The following is a 13,697-nucleotide window of genomic DNA, read 5'->3' as shown; positions in this document are numbered from 1 at the left end:
ACATTAGCATGTGAACATGTACGTAGCCTATGGGTGTTTCTTCAGCTGTGGGTCATGTGATCTTAAAGAGGCCATATTACACCCTTTTACACATTTTTATGTTGTTTTCAGGCTCTACTAGAACAGCTTTTCCTGCTTGAATGTTGATTATTTTCCTCATATTCTCCATTGTTGCGGCTCCTCTTTTCCCAGTCTGTCAGTAACGCTCTGTTTACTTCCTGTCTCTATGAAGTCCCTCCTTCTGAAAAGCACACTGTGCTCTGATTGGTCGGCTGGATCAATGTGTTGTGATTGGTCGAGTGCTTCGAGTGTGTTTGGGAAATGTCCCGCCCCTTACCATAACCACCAGTTTAACACACTACTAACTCAACCAGGCCCCGCCCCTTTATTCTGCGCATTAATTATTTAAATGAGGAATATTGTGCATGTTTTTTGTCTCACATTTTGCATAATTTGACAAAATTACAGATTACCAGAAAACAAAAATATTCTGTTCACGAGTGATATTGACCTTGGTTTGTCTCAAGCATGATCTTAACAGAAACTGTTGTCTCCTTGTTAAATAATAACACTAGCTTTTGAAAAGTAGCACTAATAAACGTCGACAGCATGATTCTCCAATTTTAATGTGACCTTTCTGTAATGGAAAATCAAGCCCTGTGAACTAAAGTTAAAGAAACACCCGTATGTGTGAGAGATGGTCACCTAATTCTCTTGTGTTTTGCACAGTAGTGTGTGTGTATGGAGCCAGAGTTTGCTGCATACTAACTGACGCCATCTTTATTCCCCAGACCGGACACGAATCATGAGCATGTACACAAACACGATTACAAAGATGAAAAAGAAAAGAGGGACTTGAAGAAATGATGCCACCCACAACGTCCTAATGACGAAATCCGTCATACAAGCCAGATTTAGGCTGGTGCCACAGTCCAGTGCCAGTCTAGAGACATAATTGATTCATTTGCTTAAGAGACATTATATAATATTCAAAATTACATCAAAACATCAAATATTTCCTGCAGCTGAAAGTAGAAAAAAGTAAAATAATCTTTGTGAAAAAGAAGTGCACTTAATTATATTGACTGAGTGTGCGCTTGTAGTGACTTCAAATCATAAAAGAATATTTAATTTAAAAAAAACTGTACTTGCAGATAATATAATATTAATTAAGCCACTTTAGTGAACGTAAAGAGAAACACTATCATGGTTGAGTTCATGTTTATTTACACAGTTGTGTAATAATGTCAAAATAAATGTACATTACATAATTTTTTTAAGTGTATTAAGAAGTAAAAGTAATTTTGTGTATTTGTAAAAGTGTATTTAAAGTAAAAAAAAATTAAATGTAAAGCACTGGATTATAATTATAACGGCAGTGTGTTATTCAGTATTACATTTAAACGTAATAAATGTATTCTAATCTTTAATGTATTAAAATTTTATTTGTACATATGTGTTATTATTACAAATGTATTTAAATACATGACATGAAGTTTCAATAGAAATTACATTAAAGTGTATTTTAGTTTATCATAAAGGCTTGTCAGTACATTTTAATCATATTTCAAAGACAATAGAAGTATGACATTTAAAAATGATTCATCTTGAGTGGGTCAAAAAAAGCACTAAAGTTCAGGGAAATTAAGTGAAATTAAAGAATATGCTTAAGTGTGGTTCTTTAACTTTAACTTGACTAACCTAAACTTAACTTTATAGCAGTCGTTCTGGAACTCTAAAGACATATTTCAACCAATACTGTGGTTGGATGACAATACAAGTATATTGTTTTTCTGCTTTTATGAAAAATATGATCCGGTATCTTTCATTATTCTGTCATATAATATGTGAGGGGGGACAGACAGATGTCTTTTATCTTTTTTTAAATAATATTCATAATATAGCTATACACTAATCGAATATAGGCTACCCAAAATACACCCGCATAGGCTTAATTTCTTCCTTTACTCCTACCACAATAAAACTTTACACAATGAAAGTCTACAAGAAAAGTAAAACATTTTGTATTGGAAGTTTCTTTGAAAATAAATTTTAATATGCAAATGAGCAATGTACTAATCGAATATGCCCAAATGGACTTATTTTTTCCTTTACTCCTATCACAATCAAACCTTACACAGTGAAAGTATACATGAAAAGTAACATTTTTGTTTTACAAGTTTCTTTGAAAAATCTATTTTAAATATGCAAATGAGCTCAACACTAGGCCTAATTGACTTATGGCCAAGAATCCATAAAGTCACAAGTAGAAAAAACAGGGGCCAAATAACTAACACATTCATGTCCATTCAGTAAGTTAACCTATGCATAAACAGTCACTTGCCACACTTACCTGGGTCACTTGCCACAAAAAGACTTATATTGACCTTAAGAATTGATTGCACAATCTTGCCTCCAGTTGCTTTCTAAGTTCTTTTTTTTTTTTTTTTGCGAACAAGCCTTACCTAATGACATTCCCCCACAGATATCATCAGAAGAAAGTCAGAATCTTAGTCATTAGTAATGTGGTGAGATTACATTTTGGGCTGGTAGATTTACAAATGATTGGTATTGTTGGTAAGATTATGAGATTACAGGCAGAAGTCATTCTTACCAACTAAACGATTCACTCTCACACAGAAGACAGATGAAAAACTGGATAGACACACTTTCCAGACATTCCAGCTCTTTACAATAATTTTGCCAGACACCAAAACTGCTTCTCTTTTTGTAGTTAGCAAGTATTTCAGAGCAGGCGGGCCACACGTCAGACTTCCACTGTTTGTAAAGTAGCTTTGCAGTGTTATGAGAAGCTAGCAACAGCAATATCTAGGTTAGTTAAAAATAAAATTAAAAACACCAAAAAGAAACCTCCCCTGTTGTTGCTGCCTTGTGGTGGTGGAGAGGCTTGTGTGCCTCCGTGACCCTGAAGACTACACCGGCAGGGGTTATAGTATACCACTGGCAGGTACTACCAAGCCAGGCAGTTTTCAGGTTAGAGGCCAGTCTAAAAGCAGCATTGCCATCAGGATGATTGGATGAAGATTGGGCCGATGTTTTTGTCATACATATGAATGGTGTTTTCTGCCTATGCAAATTAGGACATATTCAATAAGTGTCAGTGATGCGCGGGTCAATGTATAAACAACCCGGACCCGACCGACGTTTTCAACTAACCCGCCCGCAACTCGGACCGAAAAAAAAAAGAAAGAAAATATTGTACCCGACCCGCTTCCTGACCCGCATTTTTTAAAAGTAGGCTAGTAAATGCATAGCAAGAAATACACATGACAAAGCCAGCACTTTGGTCATTATCTTTCATTATTTCGGCAACTTTGCTCTTTCTGTTTGTGTATTTGCGGAGCTTCCACTCCCCAGTCTTCACCTTTTCTCTTGCCGCCTCCATCTCTACCTGCAGACTGAGCTCGTGCGTCATCTTCGCGCCAGTTATTCAGCCAATAAAGTGTAGGCCTATGTATTTCATAGAAAATTGCATGTGAGCGGAGTGGAGCGGGAGCAAGCGGGCGGATCTTGGACAGAACGCAGAGCGGCATTTTTAAAAGGATGGAGCGTCGCCCTATTTCCCGCTCCGCGCACACCAAGATTCTGAAGCATGCTCAGTCAAGCCTGACTCAGTCTACTGTTGATGACTGCAAGATGGATTCTATTTTCAGTCAAAACTCGGCTCAATAATGGAGTTCAAAAAGTATGCTACTTCAAAAAGGAAAATAAGAAGTCATACAGGTGTAAAACTAACCATTTATGTGGTAGAAGAAAACGACATCGTTTCAGTCAGTAGGCCTAAAGATTAATTTTGGAATCTAAAAAGACACATCTCTCGAAAACATGCAGTGTGATATGTGAACACGCTGGGAAGAAAGCAAAAGGTTAGCAAATTGAATACGGTAACTTAAAGTGTAGCCTAAATTAAATACAGCGTAAAATGCAAACAATTGATACAAGCCCATTTAAATTTTAATCCTGCGCGCTGCGCACAAGTTCAGTTATAAGAATGTTGTCCTAATAGTTAATTTAGCCTAGGCCTACTTTTAAAACGTTTATGTATATTTATTTTATATTTTTGTTTATATAAATTTTATTTATATTATTAGGCCCATTTATTCGTTTTATTTTACAGCAGTTTGTGTGTACAATGGATATAAGCGCATTTAAATTTTAATCGTGCGCGTTGCACAAAAGTTAACTTATCAAAATTCTGGCCTAATAGTAAATTTACTTTTAAAATTTTTATGTAGGCTATATTTTTGTTTATATAATTGTTATTCATATTATTAGGCCCATTCATTCGTTTAATTTTACAGGACTTGGTGTAGGCTATATTCCTTCTTACATAGGCCTAATTTGTCATTTGAAATAAAACATTTCTATTTGAAAAATGTTGTTGTTGCTCATTAGTTCTTTAGGAGGTAAGGCTGTGGTCTAAGCTACAGTGATATAGGCTACATGTAGATTTTTTTTCCCCTTTTTGGAGCGAGCGGGGGGCGATTTGAGTGGAGCGCGGATCAAACTGCGTTGAGCGCTGATCGAGCGATAATGAGCGGAGCGGCCTGATGTAGCTTTGAGCGGGGGAGCGGAGGGGTGGACAGTTCCGTGAGCGATGAGCGAAGATTCTCACCGCTCCACTCCGCTTATGCTCTCTATACTACTATATAAATTACAAAGGTTTAATTGGCATCTTTATTTCAAACGACCCGACCGACCGCGACCCGAATATCATTAAAAATATTTTTGGATGACTCGTAACCGCGGGTAACCGCGGGTGACCGCAGGCACCCGCTCATTTCGGATCAACCCGCGCATCACTGATAAGTGTGGCGCTCATGTGCTATGTACTATGTAAAGTTTTATTGTGGTAGGAGTAAAGGAAAAAATAAGTCCATTAGGGTGTATTTTGGGCATATTCGATTAGTATATTGCTCATTTGCATATTAAAATTCATTTGTAAAGAAACTTGTAATACAATTTTTTTCCTTTTCATGGGTACTTTCACTGTGTAAAGTTTCATTTTGATAGGAGTAAAGGAAAAAATTAGCCCTATTGGGGTGTATTGTTGCCTGGCCTTATTGGCACACATCTTGGATTGATGAGAATTTAACCCTCTGAGGTCGAGAAACGCGCACTCCGCATTTTGCTGGATTTTTTTCACATAGCAGCAACATAAACTTAAATTACTCCGTCATTTATGGTTATACAGAAAAAAGAAATATAAAAAAATAATCTGTGATATTTCTACTTTTGTATGTGTCCACTTACAATCAAATCAAAACATTGTACTTTTGTAAAATAAAGAAAATAAACAGGGTGTGCGTTCTGCCTCTCCGTCAAGAAACTTTTTTTTCTTGAGCACGTCTATAAACTGAAACAAAACTCAGCGAATACTTCTCACACATTTATGAGCCATACACCTTTATACACATTTAAGTGTGTACTTTTAAATGATCGGATTCAAACTGAAAACAAATATTCTCTGTTTAAGTAATTTGTATAAAACCAACAGGATGTCCAGTATCTCAAACGCTTGCTAATTACTTTTAATTCGACACGCCCACTCGCGCAAAAGAGATTCACATGCAAATCGTCCACATGGAACGCGAACGCCCTCGTTACCTCAAACACAAAACACCAAAACACTTCACAAGTCTCTGCTTTTCGTCGAGTTTGGAAGACACGTCTGAGCTTACATTGGATTTACATCAGAAGAAGAAGAACGCGATTTGAAGACAAGAAAGATGTAAGGTAAGAAATTCTTACTTATTAGTTTATGGTATTGTTGCATAAACTTCACATTGCAGTTGAACTGTTGCTAGATATATGGTGAATATTATACTATTTAGACCCGTGTTTCCTGTTAAATACTGTTTGTGGATATCTGCTCAAACATAGATATGTATAACCATAATGTTTAATATTTTGGAGCGCGATGGCGTTTGAATGTATCATATTTTGGAGCGCGCTGTGGGTTTGAGTATCATATTTTGGAGCGCGCTGTGGGTTTGAGTATCATATTTTGGAGCGCGCTGTGGGTTTGAGTATCATATTTTGGAGCGCGCTGTGGGTTTGAGTATCATATTTTGGAGCGCGCTGTGGGTTTGAGTATCATATTTTGGAGCGCGCTGTGCGTTTGAATGTATCATATTTTGGAGCGCGATTGCGTTTGAAAGGAAAAATGCACCAAACATTAGGCTTTATGTTTTTACTATTATCTCATTTCATATCATCATAACGAATGGAAACATTTGAAGTAACATATGATAATCAATATATTTTTCTCTAGCGTAGTTGTTCTTGAAATCTTTTGGAAGATTTAATTTATTGTTATTATTATTTTATGCAGCACTGCGTAGCCTATGCCTACAAGGCACAACAAACCTGGTGTTCATTATATATTGTTGGAAACGTGTGTGTGTGTGTGTGTGTGTGCGTGTGTGTGTGTGTGTGTGTGTATTCTGTGAATTTTAAAAAGAAATTTTAACCAGAAAAATCTAAAATCTATTCCCAAAATCGTGCAGCCCTCTTGATATCATTATGTTCACAGTTTTTTTCTTTTTTTTTTTCTTTCAGGGACCAGATGCAACTGAGTCCTGCTGACTTCAACATTCACATGAGTCTCTGTACATGAACATGGTAAAGTGAAAATCAAACACCTTGGAAATGGTATGTACAATGTTTTTAGGAATGGCACAAAGGTCTCTGTCTTTGGATCATTGTTTTCAATGTGCTCTTTTGTCATTTGTTGTGTATTTTTGGATTGTGTTGTGCTGTAAATAAATCCAAACAATCTAAAAGCCATTCTTTTTTAAATCTCCTCATTCTTTGTGCAAGGTTGCTCTGAATGACAGGGCCTGATCGCTCCTAATAGGGCAGTTAGGGGAGTGTCTTTGTCTTTCTCAGGTGTTAAAACTTACATATTCATGAGATGATCACGCCTCTTCGCATATGGCTTTGTCACACAAAACACGTCTTAGAAATTTTAAATCAATATATTGTCTTATCTGAATGAGCAGTCAGGGTGATTTTCACATAGTTTTGGAGCAAATATTCTAGGCTATGTCATACAATTTTCAAAAGTCTTGTGAAGAAATAATCAGTATGGGTTTCATGGCCTTATTTCAGTGAGAATTTTTTTTTGTATTTTCACAAACCATGCATAAATGTCATTATCTCAAAACTACAAACTTTTACAGACATGCTGCTGATGTATTATTGTAGCAGAGTTTGTGCTAAATACAGTGTAATTAGACTTTAGCCATGAAAATGTCACTAGTAACAGAAAAAAACACAAATGTCAGAGCATGTCAGACCACCTCCAGGGCCCAGAAAACAGCTCAGACCTCAGAGGGTTAACATATTTCCTCAACTAGGATTTCTTAGGACTTTCAGTATGTTGTTCTGGACACCTCATAGAAATGATCTAAGCTGAAAAAAAATATTTTACAATTAGTCTGTCGTAAAACGCTACTTTGCCTGGACTATATTCGGTACCCAATAGGAGCTGCTTTCAGTCGCTTCCGTGTTTATCTAAGCGCGCGGCTCCACACTTTACTAGGAGCACTGTAGCCGATATATATATAGTGACTGTGTATATTAAACCGCAAAAAGACTATTTAAATATTAACCCTGCATGTTCTGCTTGTCCCTGTCTGAATGAATGGCGCAGGCGCGCGGTTTCATTTACCTCACACACACACACACACACACACACACACACACACACACACACACACACACACACACACACACACACAGACACACACACACTGAAGCACGAGTTACACTCGCACTGTTTTCAGTCTGCCTCACTATATGATGACATGATGAAATTCATCTCCAGAGCCGCTGTGAGAGTCACTTCATGAGCATTTTACCGTTTCATTTGAGAAAAACTATCGTTATACACACACACACACACACACACACACACACACACACACACACACACACACACACACAGAAACTCAAAGGTCTTCACGGCAACCCGTCAAAATAAAAGTTCGGTTTAACTTGAAGAAATTGATAGAAATTATTATATTAGGCTACTGTACAGTAGATTTAGCTACGTCTCCATGTATTCAAAATACTGCTACTACTACTAATAATAATGTGTGCATAGAAGGTTGCTTATTTTTCTCTAGATTTTTTTATAAGCAATATTTATGTTTAAACAGCATGTAGCCTTCAATACTTATATGTAGCCTATTATTTACTTATGATTACCGTCATAAATAATAAAGTCATTGAATTGAATTTAATTTTTTTTTTTCAAATAGACACTTTCTGCTGCCAACTTTCATACACATCTCCAGTCTCTAACCTGAGGAAACCAGTGTCTCTTACCTTTCAAACCCCAGCTGTCGTATCGATCTCTCCCATGATGAACCTGCGGAAACAACACAAGAAGAAGATGATCAGAACAAGATGAAGATCAGAAAACCAGAACAACACAAGATGATGGGAAGAAGAACACCACAAAGCTGAAGCTTCAGTCTAATAATCTCATGTGATGAAGAGGCTAAAGCTTGAGGCTGGGAATGAAAAGATCGCTGGTTTGAACCATTAGGTGTTGACTGGACTGGGAAAAGTCTGTAAATGACAGCTTGTCATTTATATTTGATCTAATATTTAGATTCTGAAACATTACAGAGACATTTCCCCCCCATTGGAACAATATGCACATAATTATTCAGCCTGATCTCATTTTTAAAGAAATTAATACTTTTATTCAGCGAGGATGTATTAAATTGGTCAAAACAAGTGACAGTAAAAACATTTATAATGTAATAAAAGACTCCATTTCAAATAAATGCTGTTCTTTTAAACTTTCTATTCATCAAAAAATCCTGAAAAAAAAAATCATAATTTAATCATAAATGTTTCTTGATCATCAAATCATCATATTAGAGTGATTTCTGAAGGATCATGTGACACTGTTTAGCCGTTTTTACTGTATTTCTGATCAAATAAAGGCAGCCTTGGGGAATAGAAGAGATTAACACGATCTGACCGACTCCAAACCTTCGGCTGTGAAAGCTAGTGTTTGGAGAAAATAGAGATTAATTAAATAAGTAATACGTATTAAAAAAGTAAACGGTCACTGTTGATGTCATGCTGACTGAAGGCATTATCTGAATGACAAAGCACTTCTGTGTGTGTTTCTGAGGAGCGAGAACGAGTGTGTGTGTGTGTGTGCGGGTAATCAGGATCAGGACAGATGTTGTACCTGCTGTGCACATGCTTCACACACCTCACTAACATCTGCACAGATCCAAACCAGATGCTGTTCACACACACACACACACACACACATCCCGCTCACTTCACACCATACGCCACGTCTGAATCATGCACTCATGTTTTCTTATCAAAACATCCTTTTATTTTATTTTATTTATTTATTTATTTATTTTTATTACATTTTATGCTATTTTTTATTTATTTATTTTATATTATTATTTTATTATATTTTTTATTATTTTATTATTTTATTCATTCATTTAATTTATTTATAATATTTATATAATATTATATAAATAAATAAATACATTAATTAATTAATTAATTATATAATACAATTTTCCAAAACCTGATGTTGGTTTGCAGTGATTGATATAATACTGTATCTCTCCAGAGTATCTGTTTTCTGGGACACTTCCAGGATTATCCGGCGCTCCGAAGACAAGAGATGGGAATACATCAGCGTTCACTCCATCCTCCAACACTGAAGTCCAAGATACATTATTAGTGATTAATATTAATATTAGACTAATTATTAGTGATGTAACTGTGCAGTGAGGGATGCAGCACTCGTTTTAGAAGTAGCTTTTAGACGCTTTATTTACATTTTTACTATAAAATGCACTTGTTTTGACATGTTTATTTTTTATATTATTTATTCACAGAAATTAATGTGTCCTTAATAAAATTTATTTTGATTATTTTTTCCCTTATTCACAACAAACCATCATACACTTTACATCAGGATTCTATGATGAACAGAAAGTTCAAAAAACAGCATTTATGTGAAACAGAAATCTTTTGATGTTTTTTAGTGTCATTTTTGATCAATTTAATGCATTCTTGCTATATAGAAGTATTAATTTCTTTCATAAAATAAATCTCACACTGACCCCTGCTTATGTACAGCTTTATCTATAACTTTACATTAATTATGAGGGGATATTTCCAGGTTTGTTGTAGCACAGCTGCATATACACATATCTAATGAGGAGGAGGAGGAAGAACCACGGCGCATGTTTAGTGATTGAATATCACAGATATTAAACATATGCTTTAAAACAATATTTACTGGTAAAAAAGTGCAAAAACACAATTAAGTAGAATATATGAATGGCATTTGTTTCCTCACTTCCACTGTGCGCTTCACAGACACATGTATACGGTGTGTTGTGTGTCAGTGACGGATGGGTTGTAATGCTTTAACCCTCTGGTGCTCTTGTTTGAAATTTGACGTTTTGTGTGAAACTTTGTAAAGGTTTTGGCACTTGCTGTGTGAACACACACACACACACACACACACACACACACACACACACACACACACACACACACACACACACACACACACACACACACACACACACACACACACACACACACACACACACACACAAAAATCATGGACATGATTCATAAAGGCTGAATGGTCCTGAATAAAATAGTCCCACTTGTGCTTCTCGGCGTCACAAGCGAGCGCATTAGAACTGATTGTGAGGTGAGATGAGTTTCCTCTAGTGGAAGCGTTTGGTACTGCAGCCGAACACACTCTCACTGAAAGATCATTTTTTGAGATATCAAGCTTGAATTTGGAACACAACTTGTTTAGATTTATGGCTTTGATTTTCTTGCAGTTTTAGAGTAAAAGTAATTTAGAAAATATGTATTTTATATAAAAATTGAAAATAGTATTTTTGTGCATTTTTCATAACAATAAAGGTAAAATTCTGTAACTTTAAGTTCACTTAAAAAAAAACAAAAGATCTCTTTGAAAAGAGATCAAAATACTCTAAAGCATTCAAGATTTACCACAGTATAAGTTGGAAATTAAATTTTCAGGTCTACGCTCAAAAAGTGAATAAATGGATTATAAATACAAAACATCAAACTTGTTAGTGAAAAAATGTCTAGACGCAAAGTAGCCTTGAGATGAAGTCAGTGAGTATAATAACAGCGATTCAGGGCAAATATAATGTCATTAAGTGTGAGTGGCGCTGTGATGTTAAGCCTCCGCAGTCGTACATTCATGAACTCACAGAAAATAATGCGTTTGTATTTCAGGACGCTCTGTGTCGTCCGCCTCTATAACTCAAATATTGCACTGTAAGACAGCATGATGATAACTGTACTTAAGGCCATCACTTTCTTTAATCTGCTGACGAGACAGATTACTAATAGACAGCAGATGTTGGAGGTTTGTTCTTATAGACGTTCACAGATATGTCTAGAGTCTAAGATCAACGCTCAGAAAGTTTTCTTCTTCATATACATATAATGCTAAACCTCTATCAAGTTATAATGTGATATTGAGATCAGAGAAGCAGTTTGAGGAGATTATAGCTCATAAAACACATGAACATTTCACATTTAACCTTCATCCTTCATCTTTCCCTCGCACTTTATAACACATATTTCCCTCGAAGCCCTGAAATTATACTTAATTATTTTGTTGTTTGTCCAGAAAGCTTATTTTATTTCATTGTGATATATATATTTTTTTTTTCAATTTTTTAATGCAATTTTTTTGGGAGATTCTTTGTTATTTATTTTTTTATATTTACCTTTAAATGACTAGATTTGATCAATAAACAATAAATAGTCATATAGAAGCACATTCCTCACATTCTTTCAACTTAAATTCAAAATAACAAAAAAATTCATGCATAAACCTTTTAATTCAGCTCTAAATATCTTACATTGGGAGTCTTTGTCGACCTCTTGTGGAAAAATAAATAATATCACATAATATTTCATGACTCGAGATGGCGTTATAGCTCTATATGGCTGTTCCTCTGGGTCCTAAAGTCAGTTTCTCTTCAGTATGCATTCACATACACATCTAACATTATAAAATAATTTTTTATCAAAGTTTTAGCATTTTTAGGTTTTTCTACGTGTACTGAAGCATTCCTCACATTACATTCATTCCTAAGAGGCTCAAAATGCCCTGAGGGAAGGATGAGGGTTTGTAAGTTGCACATCATCAGTTCTCTCCCGTTCTGGCGTTCTCCAGACTGACTCCTGTTGTCTCGGGAGGATCTCAGAGATTGATAATGCCTGCCGAGGCTCAGGAAAGCGCTTCTAAACACATGATTTCATCATATTTCTCTGTGGGAGACGGAAATCACGCTCAACTCTTTAAACAAACTGGTCGTATTGGTTTCAGAGTGTGTGTGTGTGACAGTGATGAAGCCGGGAAACACACGAGCTGGTCGTGTCACGGTCTTCTCTGCTCACACACATCTGGACAGATGCCATCGAGATGTTGCAGATGTGCTTCTCATTTCATTCTGAATTATGTTCACAATATCACCCAGAGGCAAAGGCAAAACAAGCCCTTTCTTACTGTTAAAACTCAGCCGTCCACAGGGATGCTCATACATAGCTTTACTGGTATAAAAAAAAAAAAAAATTATTAACAATTTTTATTTATTTATTACATTTTATGCTATTTTTAATTTAATTTAATTTTAATTTATTTTATTTTATTTTATGTTATTTTTTTAACTATTTTCATTCATTTATTTTTATATATTTTTTTATTTTATTTGAGTTTATTATTTTATTTTATTAAATTTTGTTTAATTTTATTGTTTTATTTTATTTTATTTTTTAATTCTATGTTATTAATTACTTATTTTATTCATTTTATAATTTATTTAACATACTTGTTTCTGCCTAACAAAAATATAAAAGTAAAATAATAATTAACAGTTGCAAAGAAGTCTCTTCTACTCACCAAGGCTGCATTTATTTGAATATTGATTTGAATACAGTAAAAATTCTGAAATATTATTCCAGTGTAAATCAGCTGTTCTCTACATATGTGAATATATAGTAAGTGTCACATGATCCTTCAGAAATCATTCTAATATGAGGATTTGATGCTCAAGAAACATTTATGATTATCATCAATGTTGAAAACAGCTTCATATTTTTGTGGAAACCGTCATACATTTTATTTTTCAGGATTCTTTGATGAATAGAAAGTTCAAGAGAACAGAATTCTATCATGCCAACTCTCACTTTTGATCAATTTAATGCCTTCTTGCAAAACAAAAGTATATAAAAAACTCTGATGTTTGATGTTTAACTGGTACATTGTCGGCTGAGAGGAAGTGTTTTCTTGCGGTGACTCCCTCAGCGATGAACAAATACAGCTTCTGTCACCGTCACTGGCCTTGAGGAAACAGAGGTTTACACACAGTCTTTGTTAGAAAGAAAATGGAGTATTTTTAGAGAGCTTTAGAGACTGAGATACGCGTCCTGAGGAAGCTGATCTTTATCACGGCAATATTAGGACACACTGAAGGGATTTGTTCTCATTGCTGGCAGCGACTCAGGCCTGATATCACTCATACGAATGCCATCGAGGGGAACAATAGCGTATTAATCCTCTCAACGAGCAAATAAAGGCATGCATGCATTCATGTCAATAATGCAAC

At 35.3% G+C, this 13,697-nt stretch overlaps 1 protein-coding gene and 1 long non-coding RNA gene across 4 annotated transcripts in view; one reads left to right on the top strand and one right to left on the bottom strand.

The window, feature by feature from the left end:
• LOC309509222 overlaps positions 1-13,697 on the top strand; it is a 138,147-nt gene that overhangs the window by 45,346 nt on the left and 79,104 nt on the right. The window lies entirely within an intron of this gene.
• The window catches only part of piezo2a (piezo-type mechanosensitive ion channel component 2a), a 190,527-nt gene that overhangs the window by 127,381 nt on the left and 49,449 nt on the right, over positions 1-13,697 (bottom strand). For all 3 annotated transcript variants that reach the window (XM_082183793.1, XM_082183795.1, XM_082183794.1), the window contains exon 4: positions 8,356-8,398. In XM_082183793.1, the coding sequence (XP_082039919.1) occupies positions 8,356-8,398 (43 nt within the window). The remainder of the gene's footprint in view (positions 1-8,355; positions 8,399-13,697) is intronic.

Source organism: Leuciscus leuciscus (assembly GCF_965113295.1).
Source record: "Leuciscus leuciscus genome assembly, chromosome: 11".
NCBI lineage: Eukaryota > Metazoa > Chordata > Actinopteri > Cypriniformes > Leuciscidae > Leuciscus > Leuciscus leuciscus.
Note: the sequence above shows the minus strand (reverse complement) of the source record. Positions and strands in the feature narration are given on the sequence as shown.